General features: G+C 38.9%; 1 protein-coding gene across 1 annotated transcript in view; it reads left to right on the top strand.

Moving 5' to 3' along the window:
- Positions 1-1249: 1249 nt before the first annotated feature.
- Positions 1250-27003, top strand: part of LOC115246364 (protein Wnt-6-like) — a 36255-nt gene continuing 10501 nt past the window's right edge. The window contains exons 1-2 of the mRNA XM_029825135.1: positions 1250-2227; positions 16012-16232. Coding sequence (XP_029680995.1) covers positions 2160-2227; positions 16012-16232 — 289 coding nt within the window. The 5' untranslated portion in view covers positions 1250-2159. The remainder of the gene's footprint in view (positions 2228-16011; positions 16233-27003) is intronic.

The following is a 27003-nucleotide window of genomic DNA, read 5'->3' on the forward strand; positions in this document are numbered from 1 at the left end:
TTTTTAATATCCTTTTAAAATTGTATTCTCTCTACGGTCTGTTGACGATTCTAGATCGTAACACTGTCATTCGCGTCGCCTAACGTTGATCACCTTGACATTGCGCGTTCGAATCCGAAAGATCGAGGCATATGATCGTACCTCCCTCCGTGGGATCCTAGGCATTGGAGCAGAGAGGAACCCACGCAAGCGGCTTCTCGTGCCCAGCGGGTTCCGTAGGCGAGTTAAAAGAGGAAAAGAGGGGTTCGGTTGCGACTCGTTGCCGCCGAGCGGCGCTCACCTGCCTAGTCCGCAACAGTCTCATACAGTTCGCTCCGGCCAGGAGCTTCGCTGGCGATCGCAGACATCTCTCGCTGTCTCCCCTACCATCTCGATTTTTCCACCTCCGCAGGCTCCCTCTCACAGGTTTTCCACCCTTCTTTCCCCACTCCTCTCCCCTCTCTGTAATTTCCATCCTTGTGTCAGCTTCCCTCCGTACTCGTTCCCGCCTACAATTTTTTGCACGCGTTGCACGAAATTTGCGAATCTACTTCCCGCGATCGATCTGCTTGAATACGGAATTGAAAAATCTTCAACGTCTTCTCTCAAGGGGATGGCCTCCTCCCCGAAGATTGCATCTTTTCGAAAGACGGCGAAATCGAGGATGCACCCGTTGCCGGCTTCGGTGGCGGTGGTCTCGCGGCAGCGGTGGTGATGGTTGTTATGGTGGTGGTGGTGATGGTGGTGCTGGTGCATGGTGAAAAAGAAAAGGAAGAAGAAGAGGAAGAGAAGAAGAAGAAAACGGCGCATATTGGTGGGGCAGCTCTTCTCTCTGTTCCCCAGAATTCCGTTGGTGGGGGTAAGGCAACACTCAAAGATCGTGGTGACGTAGTTCTGGCAGGAACGCGACGCGTTTTTGTCCACGTAGCAAGAAAAGAGAACTTTCCTACGCCTTGTCTGTGCCTTACATAGTCGGCACTTTTGAGAGAGAGAGAGAGAGAGAGAGAGAGAGAGAGAGAGAGAGGGGTTATACATTTAAATATATTTATAATATATTTTTTGTTTTAATATGAAGAAAATGCGAGTTTGCTCTTATCTTTTTTAAAATAGAATAAATGTATGCCGTAAGCGATTCTTAAGCAATGATTTTTCGCTTGCCAATATGCACGTGATTTCATGAACGCAGATCAATATTAGCGACGGTGGGTTTGTTATAAATTGGATTAAATTAAAATCAATTTTATTACACACTCTTTATGCCCTCGGAGCAAGACACGGAAGTAGAGAAAGCGAGGAGAAGGAAGAGGACGTCAAATACTTCGACAGACAGAGAGAAAAAGGAAGAGGGAGTTAGCGGGAAAGAGAAAGAGCCAAAGAGAGAGAAAGAGAAAGAGAGAAGAGGGAGGGTGGTTGGGGTGGGGGAAAAAAGAAGCGGCCGATGATTCAAAGGACCGGAAGTCAGTGGTCCTCTCTCTTCCGGATCTTTCTCGAATTGCAAGCTTCTTTTTCGCAATCTTGAAGACGCATCTCTTACAACAAACTTTGCATTGCCCTCAAACACCCTCAGTGCGATATGATCATGAGGATCAAGCGCACGTCACGATCGTCGTGGTTGCGTGATTTTGAAGCCGTACCTTCGCTTTGCAAGACGTGTCAAGAAACGCAACATCGAGAATAATTCTACGACAAGAACGCAACAATCGAGAAGAACGAAGAACTTTGCGTGTGGCAAATAAATCTTCCGCAAGAGATGTGATCGTTTTTCAATATTATTCTATTGACATCAGTCCTGAAAAAAAAATCTAGTCTTTAGGGAAAACTGCGAAAATATCGTGGAAATTGATTCGAAGATTTCAAGAGAATCTACGATATTCTGCGAGCGAATAATCACACGTCGCAATGTCAAGTTTTATTGGATGGATGGACAAGGGAGTCGCGCGGTAAAGGTGACAGTTCGCGTGCTAATATTTGAATACAAAGGTATATCTGAAATCTAATAGAGGACATACACGGTGAATTCACGACGATTCGCGTCCTATCAATTTCGCAGTCGACTCGGTGAATTCGTGAACATTGCTGTTGCATTTCGTTTCGCGGTTTTTATCGATAATCAGTGAGCAGAGCGGGCAAAGGAAACATAATTGGTAATCTTCCGAAGTGTGCTACCAGGTGCTGAGGGGATGGAAATGCGTTCCGTTTTCGTGGCGATCTGCCTCCTTCTCGTCACTCCTATCACCGGTTCTTTCTGGTGAGTGACTCATCTCGTTCTGCGATATATCTTTCTTTTTTTTTTTGCTTCGGTTACTGTATATATCCTCATCATATCGTAAAATCATGTAATTATATTCATTTACATTAAGTAAAGCCTGTCGCGGGACCACCCAAACGGAATATGTCAAGGTTTCTCTAAAAAGGGTTTATTATTTTGTTTTCATTACTTTTTTTATTAAAAAAGTAAGTAATTTACTATTTTGTTTTGCTCCCTACTTTGTGCATTTGTGCCTTAAATGTGAACATCTAAATTTTTGAATTTTATTTGTCTAATCGAAGATTGTGCAAGCAGTCACGACACAAAATGTCTAGCGTAAGATAAAAGAATCACAGTGGCATGTACCTGTACAAGATCGTACAGGTACAGGTAGCCTTTGCTTTGCGTGCATAACGAGAATTTATATTACACCTTACGAACAAAACAAAATCTTTGCACAATACCTTTCGGTTTTATGAGTCTGACGCATAGTAAATGAAAACGTTTCTCACTATTTTCAACTTGATTATCTTAACGCTCGGTCACGACGGTTGCCTCCACGATAGGAATAACAACGTTCTCACTTCCCTCGTCGAAGTCTCTCAAAAGTGAGATAAAGAGTGACACGTAACAGCCCGGCATGTCCTTAGCGCCGTAACACGTGACGGCCATAAAAACGAGGGTTAAAACAAACATAAGTTATATGTATCTGGTATCTCTGGTAGCTCGTGTTGCTTGCGCTAGGTAAGAAAAAGAAGGAAATATAATTTCTTTAAGAAAGAAAAAGTCCATTTAAGATTCGTCTAACTTGCTATAACGAGTACAGATACATTTCAACGCGATTCCGCCGACGTCACGGCTTTATTTTCGTCACAATTTTCTCTTTCTTACGAAATTTATTTGCTCGCGTTAAATTCTCTATATCAAAGTACCATATGTTACCTAGCTTAGTTCATATATTTTAACGGCTTCGTTATGTAGCAAATTATGTGAGGAAATTCTCATTATATTTAAATAACTTCCTTTTTAGCTAATTGTTATGTTCTCGCTCCAATAATGTTCCAATAATTGTATCTTAAATCTTGTACAAGAACTGCGATGGATTACATAGGAGATTTGTCACTTAGTTGCATTAATGCCAATACTTGGTGAATATGAAGAACTAACGAGTACGCTCCAGTTTCGAGGTGCGTCATCTGGGTTATCAATTATATCGCACGTTACGCGCACGTAAGAGATGAGTAATGGCGCTATAAATTCTCCTTTGGTAGTTATCCATGCTCTTATAAGCAGACTGTGTCTCGAGATTTATAGCTTCATTTTGTGCTAACGCAAGTCGCTTATTACTAACGGCGTGCAAGATACTTCTCTAAATATCTCTTTATTTCTTAGCATGATCCTAAGTGAAATCTTTCCTATTTATGAAATTACTCTACTTTAGCTTGTTCTTAAACTATAATTTTATGATTTCGTTTCGGTTGACGAATGAAATTCTCTGGAATATCGAACGCGTAGCGCGAAATCAGGTGACACTTTCGGTAGCTGCGTGGCTGAAATCCAATTTATCTCGACGAGTAATAATAAATCACTCGGTAGTGCGACACATTCACTGTGTACTACACTTTGTTATGCAAATGTTTACACGATGATAGACCGTTATCGTGCCCGTGTCACTCGGGATTACACAGCATCCGGAGACGGACCATCTCGTAACTATCTTTTAACGAGCGCAGCGCGCGCGCGTGAACTTTGCGTGCATCATAACAAGGTGAAAATTATTTAATTACTATCACGTACCGCAAACATTAATTACTACACACACGATTATTAAATAAATATTATCAAAACAATTCTAATCACACATTCTAATGGATCGTAGATTTTTTTTGTTTATACGAGTAAAATGGTTCTTCGAATACGACGGGGTAAGGATTGTTCGCAGGATACCTCTTAGGGACGAAGAAGGAGAGACCCTCTCGAGATCCGTTAAATATTTGTTTTCGATTTAAAGCGGATTTCTGCGTTCTGACGATGTTATGAGTCCGCACCTCGTTGCTTTCTGGCACAACCGTCGTTCACGGTGTGTTTGATAAATATATTAGGAAGATGAGACGGTTTGGTGTGTTTCGATAACAGGTATTTAACGGTTAGACTGGAAACTTCTTGCTCTTTTCTTTTCCGCGTGCTTCGTTTATTATCTGCAAGTTAATCTACGGCTACTATCGTACGAAGATACGTATCGCATTGTTTTATGTGTTTCAGCAGTAATAGCGGTGCATATGACAGGCACATAAATTTAATCTCGCATGTATAAATAGATCTCATAAATTTACTAGAATTATTATTTATATCTATGTACTGGGTTTTATAAATGTGAGCAGAATTATCATCTTTTTATTATTTTATTATATTGATATTGCTAAAAATAGCATGGCTATTGACCATACCATATTACAGTGATATATGTAATGGAATATAAATAGAATCAATAAATTAACGTCAATGCAATGTATAAATTTTTTCATTACTTTACGTGAAAAAACAATCAAGTGAAACGATTAGAGTTACGCGTTGCTTTGCTATAATTTTATTGCTTTTATACTTGCACATTGTATCTCAATATATTCAAATTAAATGAAAAGAATTTGGAGCATCTTGATAGATCAGAGTTATATATAAGATTAAGAAATGTTGAAATTTTAAATAATGGAGATTCACGAAAATGTTTCCATTCGAGAGCCGGCGAGATTCGTCATCTCTGCGATCCTCATTCCTGCGGAATGCCATCCCTGCTCCGAAAATATCGCGAGGTCCATAAATCAGTCTCTCGTACGATCGTTCGTCATCGAGTCGCGCATTACGCCCTTCTCGCGAGTCCTCCTAGGGCCCGCGAGGACCCGGAGCCCCGATTATCCGATTGGAACCGGATTCCCTTTCGTCGATCGGCACTCGTTCTCATGTGCTCGCGCGAACGCCGCGTCCTTCCGTCCTTCTCGCGCGGTCCTCTGGGAACGAAGGGACTCGCGGAGAAGACGGAGGAGGATGGGCGATTCACGAGGGGACAAAGACGACCAAGTGGAGGAGTAAAGAGGTAAAGAAGTGAGCGAGGATGGACAATGGTCTCGCTCAAAGCGTCACCCGTAAATCTCGTTGAGCGCGTATAATTTGTAAGTCGGCGGGAGCCCCCTTACGTTCCCCCCGCTCCCCTCCCCTTTTCGTCCTCCGGCAACCGCGTTGCCTGCGTTTCTTCCCTTTCTCGCTCCGAGATCCGGGGAGCCTTAACCAAGGACCGGAGATATACGGAGTTCGTTCCACGTTCCTACGCAGCTTTCGTTTCAATCGCGTATCCCTTGGCGACTCGTGCATTTCTTCGGAGTGTTACATATTGAACGCGATATACTGTCGGTTTTTATATCGATATACAGGGTAGAAAAACAATACGCTCGATCGCGAAACTATCAGACAATGCTATTTTTTATTTTCCAAAATCTCTTTTTATTCAGGGATCAAATAAAGAAAGAGGTGATTATAATTTCAAAGCATAATTAAATGACGTACTCTTTTTCCTATATAATCAGCTGTCAAACGTACACGTACTGTGTTTACTTCGAAAAATGAAAGAAGTGGTGCTGGCTCTTTGCCAGCGCATAATAGTTATTTTAGAAATATCACAATATTGAGGAATCATGCAGATATAAAACATGATTCCACAATCATAATAGTAATAATAGAATCATATAACAGCGTATTCTCAGAAAAGAATGACGTTTAACATAGAGGCTTTTCATATAAATGGAGTGCATCGAAACAAATTTTCATAGACAGTTCCTGCCTACGGTCATATTTTTTAATTGTCTAATTTGCGATTGCGCAGTTTCTCGTTTGATGCGATTTTTCCGTTACTAATCTACGATCTTGAATTACATTTTTATGGAATTGTGCGTGAAATTGAGAGGATTATACCGTGATTATCAATTACGTTACGGACCATTCCGATTTTCATACGAGGCGGTTATCATGCCCGCGATTCGCGTTAATGATACGCGCGTTTTCACGCGCCGCTTCGTCTCCGCGATGCGATCGAGCGGCGGATAGTCGCGCGAGATCGATCGCAGATTCGCGGCGCGTAAGTAGATTCGAGAGCGCGGCGAGATAAATGGACCGCATCGATGTATCGTAACGGCGATTCCCGTCGAGTCCCGGCGATAATACGATAGCGGACTCGCAAACCCGGCCAATGGGCCGCGGTGGGCAGTCCACGGCTACCATCCCGCTGGTTGGACAACTCGATCTGCTCCCCCACGCTCTCACCTGGACCATTCTCTCTCGCGCGTTCTCTCACCTGCCGTATATTCATAATCATAAGACTGAATTCACCGCGTGCGTGAGCGGGCGCATGCGCTTTTAGATACGTCGTGGGCAGTAGAGCTATGAGCTGCGGATTGCGAACGATGGAGAGCACAGGTGTGGATTTGTTTATTTAAAAAATTCAATCACACGTGTGTAATTGAATGAGTCTGTCGATGACGAGAACCTGTGTTATGCAATGGTGTTGCGCTTGATATCTTTTTTTTTTATACAGCTTGAATTATTTGTTTAAACTTTTTGATCTCTCTTTTTTTAAATAAGTTTCCTTTTTTACAAATAAAATGATATGAATAGATACTTATTTGTTTGAAATTTGCAAGAAATTTGTAATAAAAATTATATTTTTAATATAAAAATTTCGGGAAAAAATGATTATACATTTAAATATATTTATAATATATTTTTTGTTTTAATATGAAGAAAATGCGAGTTTGCTCTTATCTTTTTTAAAATAGAATAAATGTATGCCGTAAGCGATTCTTAAGCAATGATTTTTCGCTTGCCAATATGCACGTGATTTCATGAACGCAGATCAATATTAGCGACGGTGGGTTTGTTATAAATTGGATTAAATTAAAATCAATTTTATTACACACTCTTTATGCCCTCTATAATAATTTATGATGCGTTTCGCGCAGAAAGGCATACCTTACGACACGCTCATAATGTGAATATTATTAGTCCGGGTAGCGCGTAATAATTCTTGATTACTATAATTATGCGATGTAGTTACACAGTATAATTTTAACGTAACTGATCGTATCGATACGGAAGCAATGACGTTGATGCCAAGGCGGTCTTATAATGATAGGTACGAATTTGATTCTCAGTACATGTCAAGCAAGATATCTTAAATCGATTATATTTTTTATTTAATATGTGTTCAATTTAATCATACAACTTCTCACCGTGTAGACAATTCGAATATAATATATACTTTCATATATTTATTGCTACAAATATAAAAAAAGCGAGTACGTTTCGGAACACTCTATGGTGGAGATTGATTCAAATCGCAAGAGGAAGATCGCAGATCTTTCTTCTGTCTCGGAATATTTTTTCGCGTGGGTGGCAACGTGAAATCCTCGATCTTTGTGCTAGTGAAGCGAGTGGGTTGTCGTCTTGCGATGGCAAAGCGAAAACACGCATAACTCATCCCTTTTTTTCAACTGCTTATCCTGCTTGATACGCATCCGCGGATGCAAAATTTCTGAATTAAATATAGTGCCCCACTTTCGGAGTCATGAATACGCGAGATCATCCGCGAGACAGCCTCTACCACTTGTGAGACGGAAATACAAACGTATATATAATTCACTATGCACTATGCACGCGAGATTGATAGATACATATAGAATGAGATTTTAGCGAGCATTACATTTTTCGGTAAAAATATTTGGTGATATTAAATATAACGCCATTTGTTTTATTATGGCTAAACTTAGATCTTATTATAGCGGTTAATTTATGTAGCGCAGTTGAGTGTTAATAATACTTAATATAGAGAAATTAGATCACAAAAGATTTTATACGAGCGATCATTTAACCAGTTTTTAGCGGTTGTTGTAATCAACAAGACCGCTCGGTTAAGCTGTAATTACGATCGTTTCCGATAGTTTACGGTGGCATTTGCCATAAGTATATCGCAGTAAGATGAGTCGTAAAACGTTCGCGGATGATAACAGTGAGAATCTGCTATTCTAATTAAGATTTTGTCGAAGTTTTAATAATACCGCGATATCTCGGGCGGATTTAATCGATATAAACATCTTATGCAGCGAAAACCAGACTTGCCTTGTTTTCGACTTGCTTCGTTTAATCTCACTCTCGTCGAGCACTGATAATTACTGTCCACTACTTTGTAATTTACGATTGATCTCGATCTTATATATGAATATAAGTGCAATTTAAATTTGCAATTGCGGATTATTTTGAAATCTTATCTATCGTACGTTTGCGTACGTATTAAAAAATTTATATAATTATCATAATAAATATTGTACTTATTTGTTTATTATTAATTTTATTATTATTATTGTTAATACAATTTATGAATTATTATTATATCATGAATATATATTAGAAGATGCATAAAGAGTAATTTATTGCAATACTAAAATATCATATAACGATCTATGTTTTTATTTTAATCAGAAAACAAACTTTTATTTTTTGAACACACTTTTGTTTTAAGTATCTTTTTCAAAATTTTTCATCGACGTGTTCCGTACAGTACAATATTTAAGCAGCTTAAAAGACGGTTCTCATAGTTTGCTCTCCGTAGTTTGTTTTCCTTTTTTCTTTTTGGCGAGCGGCACTCTAAAGAAATGCTCGATTTGTCACGACGCGGTGCATGTCAATCATGGCCGGGTCAAAATACGGCGGACATAATAACGGCAGTGAACCGGCAATGACACGGGTATCAGAAACGGGGTGGTTAACGACGGGTGTCCGCGGTTGGGAAATGAGGGCCCCTCGCCCCCTTGGCCCTCATACTCGCACACTGGCTCCTCTCTTTGCGCGAAATTCAGCATAGCGTGACGCAACAGCACGCACCACGTGCGGACCACGCACAATGCTCATAATAATTTTCTCTCCTTCTTTCGCGCTATTGCTCTTGTTTATTTCTGCCCTTCCTCCACTTCTCTGTCTCCCTTTTTCTTCCTCGTTCTCGTTTCTCTCTCTTTCTTCGCCTTGACCTCCCCGGAACTCTCGCGCGCTTGGTCCTTCTCTGTTACCATCGTGTTCGTGTACTACTGTGCCTATAAATGATTTACCGGACGTTCCCTCTACAGAGTGCAAAATTGGTTATGGTTTCGTTGCGCCAATGGTATGGTGTTAATGCGGACTTTATGTCGGGCGTGAACAAGTACGTAACCCTTTTTTCAATTTTAACTCTCTTGGCGTTTACATCATTTTCTTTCATTTATTTCATTCTGGTATTCCTATAAACGAAATATATATTAGATAAAAATTATTGCTTTTATTATTATATAAATATTTTTGCTACGCTTCTTTCTGTTTGCGAATTATAATATCGATTCCACGTTAAAATGTCACATTTAAAGTTTAATAATTAGTAATATTCTTTGAAGAGTTTTTTTCAATTAATTTCGCGAGAAATACTTGGTATTACATTTTGGTCGATAATACTGATATTTATCATTCATAATTAATTAATCCAAGAGTAAGATAATTTATATTTCTGGAATGCATGTTATTGCACCTGTAATTGTATGCAAGTACGATAGGCTATGATCGATTTTGGTGGAATGCTAAATTTAAAGAAAGAAGAGGAGAAAGTAAAAGAGAGAGAAAAAAGCATCATTCTCTGTGTGCTTGGACATGCCAGAAGAATTTTAAATTGTTTCGTAGCGGGTGCAGGACGTATCTGCTATGTACGAAATTTTAAGATCTCGGCGCTATCACAGATTAATCGAACTTTATCGGTCAGGTTCTATTATCGGTTTTATTAAGGCGAACGCATACTACGAATAATTTATTACGACGAGCGTGAAAATTCGCGCATAAATTCCGAATCCTCGACTTCGGAGAAGCTGATTAAAAATTCGCACAATATCGTGACGCACAAATTCGTGACGGGATTATGTATTTTTTTTTTTCTGCCGCACGATTCGACGTCCAAGTTTAAGCAAAGCACGAATTCTTCGCGATTCACAAAAAAGACTATCCAAAATATAACCCGGTCCCGGTGACCCTTGCCACCAATTTGTTCGGGACATTCTCAGATTGAATCGACTTGCTTTTTTTGCCACTCATGGTTCTCGCTCCATGTATAAATCCCATGCTACTATATTGTCCATTTCTTTTCTTTTCTTCGTCTATAACTATCATAAACTTGATTGTGCTGCAAATATGGGCTTATATTCTGGATTTAAACAGCTTAATTATAATATCGTGACTTAATTAAAATATTACGACTTTCACTTTGCAGAATTAGAATTAAAAGAATCGTAGATGTGTTATCGTTCTAAGTCATTCGATTTTTTCGGCGAGAATTCTTTCATTATTCGCGGTCGCGAAGAAAGTGTACTAAAGTCGGGAACGGGATGGAACGGGCACGTAAAACGAGCACGCGTCCAGAACCACTTTGGCACATGTAAACTCTGTGATAGAGTGGCTTCGTTTCGTCGTGCTACTCTTTTTCGTCATTTGCGTGGCATGACGCCGCTGTCTGCTTCACGTCGTCGAGCAACAAGAGGATGATTTAGATCGAACGCGCATATTTAGCAGCCACGAGCTGTTGTGACTTTCTACTTCCGCTCCCCAGTCTTTCATAAAGTTCTCTCTCTCCTTTTCTCTCCTCTCTTTCTATCGACTTCTACGAGGTAATCACTCTTATCCTGTGCGCATCACGTTTCACATGTGTTTTTTTTTTACATTTTTACCGAATGTACCCTCGATGCAGAATCCAATCTATTTTTTTCTTTGCACGGGAGAAAATGATTCTTATTTTAAATCTTGTTTTATATATAATCATACCCTCTGAAGCAGAAATTTTTCCTTTTAATCTCTATTTCATTAATTCATTGTATATGTATATATTAAAATAACTGAGTGATGAAAGTCGCAATAGAATTTTTCTAGCATCCAGTTTCTTGCATTAAGTATATCATACAAAATTAAAGAAATAATGATAAACTGCTTGATCATGAAATTTTTAATTTTTTCCTTCTTTCTGTCCCAATTTTTATTCACGATTGTGCAAAATATTTGAGGAATCTACCTGTGAGCCTATCAACTTGTCTTCTCGTTCTCTCTTGTTCCCTTGCTTCTTTTAGCGTACTCATTCGCTGAGAGAAGCGATCCCTTTTCTTTTTCCCGCATCTATGGCAGACGTTTCTCTCTTTCTCTCCCAATCTCCTTCTTTCTCCTCCATTCGCTGTTCGTTCTGCAAACCGGCCGGTCGACCGAAAGAGGCCAGCAACGTTGCTCTCTCGTCACTGTCTATCCGAGCAGACAGCGTGGAGCTGCCTTCGAGCAAAGTGAGGGCGTCTAATGAGGCAATAAATAAGTCGACCGCTCTAACCGGCCTCTCCACGCTTTTCGTTCGCGACGCGACGTGTCCATCCTCGAGTTCTTTTCTTGCCTCCGCGTACGCGAGGTGGGGCCCATCTCCTCGATTCTAGTCGGGTCTTCTTCTCCTACCCCTCAGGCGTTTCGCTGACTCGATTGTCGTCGATTAAACCGAGTCTTCCCTCCTTTTTTCGTCTAGCGTAGCAGATTCCGCGATATTTTTGCGAGAATTGCTTCCTAAGAAAAGAGATGCAAGCATACGATTGACAGGACTGTTAAGCCCGTTGCGTTTTTAAATTCGGCATGTTAGATTTTGTTTCTATTGTAATCTAGAGAGCTATAGATAAGTTAGCAATATGCTTGTTGGAAATGCGCTGCTTGATGTGAAAATTCATACGCAGTCATTATATGTTTTCTTATAATTAAATATTTTATGTAGGAAAAAGGAGAGTTAGTAATTTTATTTATAAATAAAGAAATAATTTTTTTTTGGATCTTACGATATTTTTATTTTTACTCAAATTAGCTTATTTATCTTTTCGATAACATAAGATTTTTTGAGATTTAATTTCTTTTTCTACTTAATCTTTAGCTTTATTCTATATACTTTTCTCTCTTTTTCATTATCGTTAATTCTTTTAAATTATTTATTATATATATATATATATCTCTGATGATTATTTTAAATGAAATGAATAAAGCGTTGGTATAAATAAAAACGAATAATATTAGTCCGTAGAAAGTTACAAAATCGCAATCGGCACAGACGGAAGACGAATGGCAACGTAACTCCTGACTATTCTAACTTCCATTAACTTGCCTTTGGCGATATTAATAGTCGCGGGTGTAAAACGTTCGCGGCGCTCGTCAAACACGACGTGTTTACTATAACGTCGTAACTTTATTATCCGCTCCTGCGGATTGGTCTTTTAGTATCGATAATCAGCGGTCCTGTCGTTTATTTGACTAACCAGGGTGAGATGCGCGCGGCCACTAGGAAACAATCTTTGAAGTCAGAAAGGTCGAATAAACCTTCGTCTAGAGGTTACCTCCGTCTTTACTCGCGGCATACATTATTCCGACGAAAACTATCATCGAAAATTAATAAAGCCAATAAAAAAGTAGAGAAATACACACCGTGATGAATTTTTGCCAAGCAATGCCAAATTTTATTTTAATTAATTTTAATAAAATTAATTGATAATATGTATAATTTAATTAAAGAAATATTATTATTATATAATTATAATTAATTTTAATAAAACGACAGAAAGCTTGCAATCGATTGGTAACGTCATAGCGTGACTATAAAATTTATGGCAGCATATAGTTTATAGTCGCGCAGCAGAATATTTAAATAAGAACATCGTTTTATTAGATTATTTAGAGATCTAGCTTATCAGCATGTTATACTTCAAATTGTCTATCAGTATATTTATTATTTATTATATGACCAGAAATTAAATGTAAACCATATTTTTTTAAATTTGCACAAAACGTGGAAATCTAAAACTTTATTTGAACAAGCCACGTGTGCAAAGCTGCGCGTAAATGTTTACCTCATCTTCTCAGCAAGCATATCCACATTTTCATTTTTGCCCACTTCCATGAAATTCATCACAAGACTTCTCTATACCATCGTAATAAGCCACATTTAATACAATGTTTAACTTCTTGCATGTGAGCGTATAGTGCGACTTTTCTCAGAAGAGCTATATCTATGTCGCTCATTCATTATATTGCGTCTAGAGGTTTCGTTGCATTCTCGCGTAGATTGATGCCGAGTCGAGAAATAGTACACGCGTTAGTTCCAAGAAGACTTCGCAACAGCTGGTCGTGATCTAACAATAAGAGAGCTGGAAAATACGTATAAGATAGAAGGTTAAGGAAAAATGAATCATTTCGAATTGCGTGATGAAAAATTAAAATTGCACTCGAGGGCAGGAAGATATAGGTATATATATTAGCAACGTTGAGAATTAATATATCATTGTTGAATCAATATTTATTGTTGAATATTATATGAACATCTCATATGATTTTACAGGATAATATATTATATACGCAAATGTTTTTCATTACGATAATAAGGTACCGTTTCCTTCGGAGAATCTCCATAGTATAGTGAAGAAGCTTCGACGCTTGTCGCCCGTCAGACTCTATCGGAACCGGGGTCCGAAATATCGACAAGTCAAAGTTCCTGCGGCTTGTAATCTGTCAGTGGGTCTGATCGTCCCGCGAGACATTACATGCGCTATATTTTGCTCCAAGGAGAGAAAGAGAGAAAGACTTGTTTTTCTCTTCTTTCTCTTTTCTGCCTACATCTCTTCCTGTCTCTTTGTCTCGCTCACGAAATTGCTCTTCGGGATCGAGGAATTTCTCGTGAATTTCCGTTTGCGTATCGTCTCGTCTTCTTGTCATCGTCGTCGTCGTCGTTTCTCGGTTATAGTCGCCATTCTCAGAGGTAGCAATTCTCTTCGCCCAAATGACGATGTCACTCTCGTGCACGACTCTCCACGTCGTATTATCTCCATCGCTTCTTATTCCACGTTCGTGCAGAACGAAAAGCGGACGAGCGAGGGGCACGTCGGGCAGCGCGAGCAACCGTCCTTAACGGAATTATTGCCATTAAGGTCGTTGCATTCCCGAGAGGCCGTCGTATGTACGCACCCCGGCATCCTACCGACGCAGAACTAATGATCTTAATTAACGTTTCGTAACGAAGGTCGCCCAGACTGTCCTCTTTCTTTTTCTTCTTCTACATTCTCTCCCCTTCCCTCTCTAACCCTGCCTGCGCTCGTAATCGTTTCTCTCTTTACCTTTCCGCCTTCGTGCTCATCCGCGCTTCTTTCTCGCTCATCTTCCTATTTCTCTTCTCCTGGTACTCCTCTGCTTCCAAGTCGTCGTCCTCCTCAACTTCGTAGTTCCCACCACTCGTGTGTTCACTCGGAGTCCATTCCGCTTTATTCTTCATTTTTTTTTTGTATTCTCCGTGCAATCATCCGGCCGTCTCCTGCCTCTTCGCACCCTCGGCACATTCGTTCGTTCTTTCCGTTTCTAGATCGTCTTTCCTTTCCCTCGGAAACGTTTCTCTTTTCTCTTACTTTTCTTTCTTTTTTATTCATATGATTGTTTATGTCGCCACGAGTATAATACGCTGGAGCTTTAATTATCGTAATGGCGTTAGCGTGTTCAGATTCGAGTATTGTATCTACTAGTCGCAGCGTAATCGTCCTTTTTTCTTGCCTTTGTCACCGAGTTTTTTTCCTTCTAGTTAAGAACTATGGCGCGACTTCGCAGGATACAATCACGATTTTGCTCTATTTTTCTTCGTCACTTTTTTCTGACTGTTTCGTACGATCGTTCAATCATTAACCGCCGTAATAAAGTTTAGTTTATTATCGCTGGATAATGCCTGAAGATGTCTGATTTATATTTGGAATGCAAAAGAAAAAAAGTCGAGAATAATAACGACTTTCGTAGTCGACCGCAATTGCATGGCATTGATACAATTGCTATAATTCACTCATTGTTACCATAATAAATTATGTCTATTAAATCTAATCACGGAGGGAAAAGCAGTCATAATCGAAAGAAATGTACAGGAATAGAGCGTTTTTCTTGCTAATTTGTTGATCTATTATATAATTCGTTAGAATGCAAGATTTAATTAATCACGTAACAGATGTGAAAAGTTAATAGTATTAAGGAATATGTCGGGAATGATAAATTTCTCAGGCAATAATAAAATAAATGAAAATTCTCCGCAAATGGCGAAGCTTTGACTGATTTATGAGACACGGTGGTTATGCGCTTAAAGAGAAATAAATTCTGATCCAAACGCATGCGGTTAATTGCGAGGATCAGGGCTGCGACGAGACACAACACTTGCCCGTTATAGAGCTACCGAAGCTCTACCGAGCTCTAAGAGAAACGAATAAGCGAACGGCGTCGAAGAATTTTTCCGCTTAATTTTGCGCGAGCGCAAAATCATCTCCTTCCACATTGCGATCCGAAAGATATCGCGCGACTAAATAACCGGTAGCTTGGCCGACATCATGCCGACGGGATTTGTAGCTTTCGTAAATTATTCTCCTCTCTCTTTAACGCGTGTCGCGTCTCAAGGAAATGACATTGCTTTGAATTCTTCGCTACTTTGCGCGATCTATATCGTTCTATTTAACGTTCTATTGATCTATTCGCCTCGAGTATTGAGCGGAAATTTTCACGTTGAAGTTGCTTCGTTTTTTTTGGTATATATATATTTTGTATATATATATTTATGAAAGTTAGATTTTTGGTTAATTTTTAGTTAATAAAATTGTCGACATATTAATATGTTAATTGTCATATTTTCACCAATGCGTTTATTTTTACAGGACCGTAGGAAGCACACTGGTCATGGATCCGATGCTCGTCTGCAAGAAAACACGGAGGCTGAAGGGGAAACTCGCTGACATTTGCCGTAAGGAACCATCCCTGTTGAAAGAAATTGCGAAAGGTGTTCAAGTAGGTACTAGGGAATGTCAATACCAATTCCGGAACCGAAGGTGGAACTGTACAACCATCAGAAGATCTCTCAAGAAGATGCTGCTCCGCGGTAAGTTTCGTCGAATTATACAAATCTGGTGCAAAATTGTAATTAACAGATTTACAAACCCAGAATTCTAAAAGCAATTAATTCCAGAGATAGTTTGATTAAATTCGAGCTTTTATATTTATTTTCGAGAAATCACGATCTTTTAGTTAGACTTGCTCGATGAAAGTAGAGCAAGATTTTTCTTCTTTGTTTTACTAAATATTACTACTTCTTGTTCATATAAATGAAAGGAACAAACCAAACATTCGCGCGGGTTTAGATCCTTTTACGTACATCAGATACTCGATCCCGTAATAATTCGTGAATCCGGTCGTATTATTCGCGAGTCATGGGCGCAAGGTCGAGCTCTATTCCGGGCACCGGCCTCGCCCTATCGCCGAGAAAAGAATTTTGGGTCCCATGGAGCCCTTTTCAGGAGCGAGAAAGGGGCCTGCGCACGACAATGCACACACTAGCGGCAGATTACAGGGCGCTACTCGTTCGACATTAGGCGAACCGGATGTCGATTACACACTCCCCTACGGGCCCTGAGGGCGATTCGTTACGATTAAATGCCGGTACCCGATCGGCACACCTCCAGAATGGGCTACTTCTTTAGGACCTTTAAGGACCTTTCTACGTGCGAGGCCTTTAAGGTACCTTTCCGCGTGTGGAGCCTGACGTTGACCACTCTATACCGATTCGAGTGTATTAACGATCGTAAAACACGATGCACATAATAGCTTTGATATTTTCGTGTTATTATTACGGATAATCGACGATTACTCGATAAAAAAAAAGATAGCATATTATTAAACATTATGGTTCTTATATTGTATTTTTCACTTATATTTCAATTATATTCACATCTAGTTTCTTCGAAAATGATATATATGACAGAAAAGTTATAAAAATATTGAAAGAAAAAGAGGGAAAAATATTAAAAAAAAGATATATAACATTTACATATATATTTTTTACTAACGGTAACGTTTATTCTGCGTTGATTCTTACATCCGGATACATTACAGACGTGCGCGCGTGAATAGGTGGTAATTATTTTTAAATTAACCTTAATGGGAGATCTCTTAGATGTAGAGTTTTGGTGGCTAGGAAAGAGAGATAATGACTACTGTCTTTAATGTTGGGACCGTTTCGACACGTATACAACTATGAAATCAAACTGTAAGGTGTCACAGCAAATAGCAGCGTGTAGTAATATGATAATAATGATAATAATGATAATCGCCATTACCAACGATGGTACTGATGGGAATGTTGGGAAATAAAAGTCCAAGGAACTATGTCAATTATAGATCATTCATGTCTTTACCCGTGTTCATGTCATTATCATCCGTTAACAAATTGATTCTTGATGACTTGCTTGTTTCGTCGTCAGCGATTTACATCAAAAATAAAGATGCTTAGCGTACTATAATAAAGAGAAAAATTTACTTTGACCAAAGCTATTTGTGATAATTCGTGTGATCTTGATAGTATTCTGTGATGTATTTTGTGAGCTCCCAATATTTTCAAAGGATGTTCTTGACAAATAAAATATACAATTAACGAAGAAATATATTTATATAAAGTTTTCCATTTATAGAGATGTCATTATTTTTTTCTTTGATTGATCTGACTATTGCATGAAATATAAAATAATTTTATTCAATCTTCTTTTAATTACTCGTAAAGAATTAATTAAAACTTTTATATATATTCTCAATTTATTGTTTTTTTAAAACGCTTTTTTATAAAAATATGGCAACATTTTTCACACAGAGAAATAAAGCTGCATACATTATTATTATTATTATTTTTGTCCGAGAAGCCTATTTTTTAAATTTAGCGCAAGACGCTAATGAGATGCTAATTTCCGTTTCTAATTTTATCACGAGACTATAATGTATTTTTACGAATATCCTTTTTGTCGGTTTTGCATAAACAAATATGCATTTATTGAGTCGCGGGAATCGGTAAACAAGCATGAACGAATTTCATCTCGATCACGACCATCGATTGACTCTCATACATAATCAAATACTTTTTTCTTTTCTCTTTCCTCCTCCTCCATGAGGTAAACCTGAACTTGGAACACTTGACGAAAAGTGAAGCTGTCCGCGTGGCTCGCTCGCTCGCTCGCTCGCACAGCTAGCCGTCCGATATATTAATTCCGGATGATTGGCCACGACAACCAAATCGAAGACAGCATGTCCAATAGACTGTGCTGGTCTCTAGGACCCGCTATCAGATCGGTGTCTTATGGTAGCTTGACAGATTGACACTGTCCGTCGGATATTAGTGGCTATATGTTGCCTTAATTAAAGCCTCACTGCCACGGACGGGTCGCGACCGGTCGTCTTTCGATCTCGTCCCCCGCGCTTTCCCCTTTATCCGCGCTCTCGCGATCTAGAGATCGCCGTCAATCCCATCGATCGTGATTCGATGCGGGATCGTCGGGGGCCTCTCAGGTAAGATGTTAAACGCGAACGCGCGTGGAATCCACGCCCGACGATCGATGATCGAATTAAGCACGACACCGCCGAGGATGCCTGACGATCGGCATTCGCTCTCTTCGTGAGATGCGGGAGATAGTATATTATTAACAAGACAGCGCGTCCATTGGCCCAAATAAAACGATAGTTTAATTAAGCGAATTAGCGTCACACACTCCGTGCTTTCATATCTATTTTTAAATATCTCAAATATTCAATATATCAAATTATTCCGCAATATTCAGACTTTTGGACATTGTCGTTATTTGCTATCATATCACAGCATGTTTTATAGGAAAAAGTTATTGAGTGGAAAAAGAAGTACATTATATAACGTTATAATTTTTTTTTTAATTTTTTTATCACAAATATAATAATATTCGATGTTGTATGATTCATATAAAGCAACTGCCATGAAAAAATTCTCATAGGACAGAAAAAAGCAATATTAAAAAATATGAAACATCTAGATATTACGGATATAAGATATCGAATAAATATCTGAATATTTGATGAATATCTCTATGGCTGTATGGCTGTGTTGTCGTATTGAATGTTGGATAGTGATTGTTCGATATTTTAATTACGATACTTCTTGCGAGATAAATTCCATAATACCGCGTTTTACGATCAGTTCGGTATCGCCGAGATAAGCTGATGGAATAATCGAATACAAATTGCGCTTAAACGAATCTCGCTGACATGCTCAGCGTGTCTTCGATCGAAATAAGATCGACGCGATCCTTGAACGCGTTGTAATATCTAAGATTAACGACGCGTAATACTTGATCCTGAGCGTGTCGGCACTTTAATTGAATTCTAATTAACGTAGCACGTAATACGCGCGAGATGCAAGAGCAGAAAGCTGCTTGGGCGTTGATTAAATCTCGGGAATCAATTGGAAGTGACACTATATGTGACATATAAACAATATATGAGCGATATTACGAATCATTTAATTAAGCGCTATATTATGACATTTTTGAAATTTTATACACATCTAGCGATTAATAAAAGAAATGTTGATCTATAAATAATTAAAAATACTTTCATGCATCCTATTTTCTTAGCAAATCTTTGATCTCGTACTAATGTATTGAATTATTTTATATAGATTCTTTTGTGATGATGCAATTTTATAATAATTTTTTTACAATTGTTTATTATTATTAATTATTATTTCCTTAATAATTAGNNATTAATAATTATATTTATTATTTATTATTATTACTAATAATTTTCTAATATTTAGAGATAGATAATTTAATTATAATTATTTATTCTTTTATGAATAAAGGATATTAAAAAAAGATCTGTAATGTCTGTCCGGGAATATATATTTGGCATCTTTCTCTTTCTTTAACGTAATAAAAAAAACATGCCTTTAGTTTTTCTGTTTTGATCAAAAACATTGCTATCAGGTTGGTTCATGGCGTCGAAACTTATGCAACGGGCAGGTGAGGATCTAATTTGCGTTCCACCTGACACTTAACAACACTTGCCTTACCCCATAAAGACAGTACCGCACCATAAAAACGACAAAGTCAGATTATACGCTTCATCGGGTAATCGTAAAGTTTGTGACGATATCCGCGCCGCGTTGTAAATAATTTGTAGCCCTTGTTTCAACGGTGAGTTTTTATCGAGTACGAATGTATTCACCTTCGTATCTGATGAATTATTATTTCACAGCGGTTGTCAGATAGAGCTACAAATATTTTTCGCATCGAATGATTAATGGTCCGCGCACGATTAATGGTAATGAGACACAATTAGAATCACTGTATAAATACATAATAAGAGAGAAATATTAATATTCATATATATGTAATGTAAATAAATATATTCAGATATAGATAAGTAATAAATAATAAGATTAATATTAACAATATAAAGCATATGATAAATTAGTTTGCCTAGCGAGAACCGTTTTGTGTAGTAAAGCATTCAATGGAGCCAAAAATTTATATTTTAAATAGTGAATCTATCGGTAAAAGGCTGGACCGCAGGTATATAAATCTCGTCTATTGGATGCATTATTGGACGACGTGGATCGATGACAGGGACGCGATGTGTTAACCAGTCGTTCCAGATGACAATTCTCGCCATCGTCATTTATCTGCGTATAAGCGTTACCGTTTTCATTGGATCGTCCCATAACGTCCTTATATATGTTCCTACTTTCATATTTTGGGATGATTGTACTTTTATTGAATTGTCATTATTAAAGAATAACATTTTGTTATTTTATATTGTTAGTACTAACTACTGTTATTAGAAAAACATTATTATTAATTTGTTATGCTTTCTTGTTTGCATTTGATTTTTTAGCCAAGAATTGAATATATTAACATAATATTTAAATTATTAGAGTATATGTACATATATCGTATATATTTTAAATGTGTGAATTCGAAATTGCGTACAGAAATTATATCGAAGGAAAAATTAATTATCAAACTGTCGCTTTTAATTCTCAGCTCGTAACAGCTCGTTTGTTACAAGTGCAGAATTTGTGGGATATGGTGAATAGGATCCATTGATACACGTCGAGACTATTATCTGTTACAAGCTAAAGACAGATCGCCGTTAGAAATCTAGGCGGGAGAAATAACGACTTTCAGGGCCACCCGTCTTGAGTAGAAAGATTTCAAAGAACACGTGGAGTCTAGCTACCGAATCCTGCTGTTCGACCTGTCACCAATGTAATTTCTCTTCGGGAGAGTTTAGAAAAAATAGTTTCATGAGAAATGTGAAAGCAAATGTCTTTTCTCTTTCAACAGAAATGAGAACAGAGACAGAGGTAACGAAGGTAATGAAAACTCTGACCATTCTCAGCTGGTTGTTCTTTGTTGGGAAAAACAGGTTAAAGTAATAAAACAGTAACAATAAAATAATATTTTATTATAAATAGCAGAAACGTTTAAAAAAATGCCAATATTGAGAAAGCAATAACATAGCACTATAACAACATTTTTCGTATGTATTGTATAAGCAAGGACTTGTGGCAATTTTTGAATAAGTATTCTTTGAAAAAAGTTGTTTCAATGCAACAAAAGAAAAAGATATTTTATTTGAAAATAGTTTTCCCAAAGGATGGAATTGTCCGGTTATATACTCGAGATTATTCGATAATTTTCCATTACTCACGGAGAGATGTATCAACAGGCTTCTTTTTCCCAAGCCGAAAATTCGACTGGCGATACATCAGAAGTCGATGTCGCTTATCTATGGTCCACTCCCGGATGCGGCTCTGGGGAAAAATTCCTAACGGATGCCTGATCGTGGAGAGCGGATAGAGAGAGGGAAAAAGCGCATGAGGATCGCATGCTACCGGCGGCGCCTATCTTAATTCCCGATTGACGTTTATTTATCTGGCGACGTTTAATTTTTATGGGCGCGATGCGGCCGATAGGTTAGACCCGGCAGGTAGCTCCCGCTGTGTGGTCCTGCGGGGATCCCGGGGGCCCACGGAGCCTGGTATAACATTCGTGGACGAGCAGCACCTCTTAATTGAGGGGTGCCGCGTGTCGCGATAAGACGAACACGGGCGTCAAAAACCCGTGGAAAGAGCTACCTCTGGGGGTAAAGGGAGAAGCGGAGGAGGCAGAAATTTATTGTGGTGCTGCTCCGCGCAGAGATCCGGCTCTTCTCGTAAGGTACGATCGTCGAATCGATGGGCTTCGACCAAATTAAGAGAGTGGTTTTCTTCATTCATTCCGAGATTCCACGGAGTCCACGGAGTGACGAAGAAAACAATCGCCTAAGTGGTCGCCTTCTCGAATCAACAAATTGCTCTCTCTTTCTCCACTTCTTTTCTTTAAAACGGTATGAGCGTTGAGGGGAGGGAAAGGGAGGATATCCATAGAATCAATGTAATGATTTTATTTTTTCATTGAGAAGAAGCTTGAGGCTAATGGTTGGAACATACCATGTGTGCTTTTTTGAATCCTGAAGAACTTTCTCAAGTAGTGGAAGTTTGACGTTGAAGTGTCGCGATGCACGATTTATCGGTAGCAATTGGATTGATTGCCTCGCTCTCGCGACGACTTTGTTTTACTGCGTTTGAACGCTCTCTGCTACCTTGGGATTACCTCATGGAGACGTCTCTTTTTCTTTGCCGTTTCCCAACTCTTTAACGAGGATGCTCACCTTGGAGCATTAATAAAGCCAAGTCCGTGCCTTTGCCCGTTCACTCGCGATGCTTTTCTTCCGCGAGAACGATCGCGAAATCATTTATATTTCTGCAAATTGAAATTTCTTTCAAGATGCAGTTGGCGAATGATGAATGCAGCAATGAAAAACGCTTAACTAAAATATAATTTTATACATTTTTTTATTTCTTATTTTCGTTACTAGTATAAAAAATATATTTCATTTTTATAAATACATACACTAGCAATAACTTTTCTATATGATAACTAACTTTCATCGCGTCAAAAGAGTGGTGCTGTAAATTGAGAAATATATACTAGATTACTGAGAGAACGGAGAGAAGGGAAGGAAAGAGTAGGAAGATATGGGAGGATCCTTCGATGCGCTGGTATACCTGATGAAAATAAAAAGGACAGTTTACGCGTAATAAAATGTGTTACCGCAGCTCCTCCATGAAGGTGGTCCGACAGGTACGCCCGCGCTTCCCGAATCTTCCTCGCGGGGTTGCCTGGGTTTTATCCCTAATAGGACAGGGCGGCAAGTTTAATGGAATCTCCACTAAATCGGGTACTAATTATTTGGCAGTGAGGGCGCCGACGATCCCGCTAATATCGCTCGTAAAATCTTCGGTTCATCCTATTTTACGATCCTTGGATGACTTATAAAACACAGAAATGCACAGAGCATGAAAAATGGACAAGGATGTAAAATTTCAAATATCTTTGGGAATTTCAAAATTGGAAAGTTCTACAACGAGAAATATACAAATGTTCTTTTAAATATTATAAAAATATTGATTTTTATTGAATTAAAATAATGGAGACTAATTTTTCTAACTAATATTTTATACGTTTTATTGGAATTTCCATACATTAATCGAAATGCCTGCGGGAATATTATCCGGCGAGGCCTGCGGCCTTGACTCGTCCCTTAAACGGATTAAGACCGTGCGCTGAAATTTGCGCGAACGCGAAGTAGCGATAATCAGAGGGACTGAAACGGATTTAGCGGCATGGCGCTAAGTGTTTCGTCGCCTCGCGAATGCGGCGCTAACTAATGCGCTCCGTATAGCGTTCCCGGCTTGCCCGCTTTCGCGCCTCTGCCATTTCTCGTCTTTCTCGCACGTACGGGAATTAAATAACGTCACGCATACGTGTCAAGCACCTACTAAAAGGCCTTTAAAAGATGTTTGTCCTCCGCGTCGTTCGAGCTTCGTCAGTCGGTTTCGCGTCCATTCTCGTGGATCTGTACGAGAATCATTGTCATGAAAAGTTCAAGTGCATGCAGGATTGGAGAAATTTATTTGCGCGAGGGAAATGTTGAAAACGCGGTGAGTTTATAATTATATTTGATAAAGATTAGCAAACATCTTTATTTAAATCTATGAGCAAATAATCAAAGATATTTTGACTTTAAAATACATTTCGATCACATAAAGGATTTTTTATTCAAACTAGATACATTTAAATTTAGATGAACGTAGGACGATTTCGAAAAAATAATTTATTTTTACTTTTAAAATTAATATTAATTTTTAAATAATTGCAAAAAATAGGTTGTCAAATATCAAATATTTTCGTCATCATTTTATTTTTACCTAAAATGTAAATTTAGCGATAATTAAAATTTAAAAATAAATCACGTTCATGATGTGTGATGGTACATTGACCTTTCGCTTGCTTGTCGCAAAGAAGGTTAATGAAGCAAACGCAATCGTGACTGCAAGCTGCGTCCATCGAGAGCATTTTATTCGCAGTAACCATAATTATCGCCTGCGGTGCTACTTGTCAGGACCACTATGGAGACCGCTATGGGGGGTTTCCTCGCCTTCGGCTCTCGCACAATATTGCCACAGATATGCGCAAAATACTATTGGCGAACCGGACGATGGGTCCGGAGTGAACTCGGATTCATATGAAATATTTATGAGGCGGTGGCACCCTCACGACAGCAGCAACAATGGCAACCATGAGCGTCGATCATGGTGGAAGCGTGTCGAAGTACGAAGGCGAAGGAAAAGCCCGATTTTTCTCGCTTTTCTAGAGGTCGTAAAAACCGGTAGGAAGGAAATTATCCGTGACTAAAGACGACCGGTCCCGACACAGGCGAGTATCCCGTATCGCGGTATCCCGCGAGAAATAAACGCATAAAAAGGAAGAGAAAGAGAAAGAGAGAGAGAGAGAGAAAAGAGGAATATTTCTCGTTTTGCTTGGCGAGAAGACGAAAGCCCGTGTCATTTTATTAACACTATTAGCTCCGATGTTAACCGTGAACATGAACCGTGCTTGACTCTCGACGAATGAAATCTATAAATGGAACAGAATACGCGAAGTGCAACCACGTGCATCCGCATACAATTAATCAGAGATATCATACAAAAGAGAGTGGTTTAATTGATATTTAAAAAAGTAACGATAGAGATATCACGTGAGTTACATTTATTCAATTAAATCTTTTATTTTGTTAGTTATTATCGATGTATATTAGTTTTATATATATGTATAACTTTAACCAAGCTTTTGTGCGGTTACTCTTTGTAAGAACTGTACCTGAAAAAGTAATAGGTTCACTGCATTGCAAGGATACTCGGACTGGTTTTCTCTTCACAAAGGATTGACAACAGCAAACAGTTTAGTGTCTCGTGCGTTTATTGTATTTCGACTACCGTACGTTTAACTCTTCCGTCGTTGGGCGCGGGAGGGTGTGGGAGGAGGAGGAAGAGAAGGGGGAGATAGCATAGGACAGGCTAACGAAAAAAAGGACCAGGACAGATCTGTTACTCCGTTAGATCTTGTCGGCCTGACATTTGAATGCTTCGTCGATTCCACGGCGTCGAGAGAAGAATGGGAGAAACCGAAAGGAGAGGAAGGACTTACCGGCGCGATTGTCGTCTTTATTTTGTCTTTCTTTCACCGTATCTTATGGGTTTTTGTCAAACTTTGGTGCATTCGTTCGCGGGTTTTACAGACTGGACAACGGGCGAGTAAATGCTCTTCTTTTCCTCGCGTACTCTCTCGTGTGCATTATATTCAAATCACATCTAGTCATGTGACATTTCTAATGTGCTTGCATATTTATTATGCTTTATAAAACATCTCATCTCAATTTTAACGATATTTTGCATATCTTGCAATAATTTTAATTAAAATGAGAAAGGGGAGTCCTTTAACAATTTTGCATTGTTTTCATTAAAATATTCATTGACGATCAATTGCTTCGTCTAATCAATGCATAATATTAATAGGATAATTTTAAGAAAATGTGGAGAGCGTCTAATTTGGAGAATTTCACTCTCAATACGCGATAAAGGGTACACAAAAAAAGGGTAAACAAAACGACAGTACGATCGAGCAGATCGTTTCCTTCGACTCACCTTCGATCTCTTCGGTAATTGCCACGGTATCTCATCGTACGACGACGAGGCGCGCTTGGTGCATCTCGAAACGCAGCTTAGAACTCGGACGCTTAGCGAGAACGGCGAGAAAGAGAGAGAAGAAAGGATATAGAGAAATTCCTGCAAGAACGCAGAATCCAGCGGTAATACGGTGCGGCAGCGCTCAAAAATGTCCTGGAATCCGCGCGAGGAAAAGGCGAGCGCGCCGGAGGAGCTCCCGCCGCAATTGGTCATTCCGCGATTTTTGCCGGTATTCATGCGTCCGTTCCTCGCGCGGTATTTATTGGAAAGGTTTTCTTCCCCCCCCCCCCCCCCCCTCCGATCCCCTCGTCGCGGATGCACTCGCCCCGCGGCCCTAAACGCGCTATCTTCCTCTCTCATTGAATCTCCACTTTATTTACGGATGCCCATCGAGATTTATCGTCGTTCGCGCTGCTCTCTTCGCTTTAACCTGCTTCAATGTCGTCTGCTCTTTCCTTTCTCGTGTTCGCCTACTTCGTCTAATGTTATTTCCTTCTCTTCTCCCTTTTTTTCCTCTTTTTCTATGCCCTCGGGTACATCATATTTTTATCACGCGGTACGTACGAAAATGATGTGCGCATGAGTAAGAAATACATGTAGATTACTCTAGGAAAATATTATATAAATAATAAGAATAATATTAATATTCTTTAAATTAATTATTTGTCTGACTAGATACAATCAAATATGATAACTATTAATTTCTAAAATATCTCCTATATTTTCT

The sequence above is a fragment of the Formica exsecta genome, unplaced genomic scaffold (assembly GCF_003651465.1).
Source record: "Formica exsecta isolate Colony F162 unplaced genomic scaffold, ASM365146v1 scaffold149, whole genome shotgun sequence".
Classification (NCBI taxonomy): Eukaryota; Metazoa; Arthropoda; class Insecta; order Hymenoptera; family Formicidae; genus Formica; species Formica exsecta.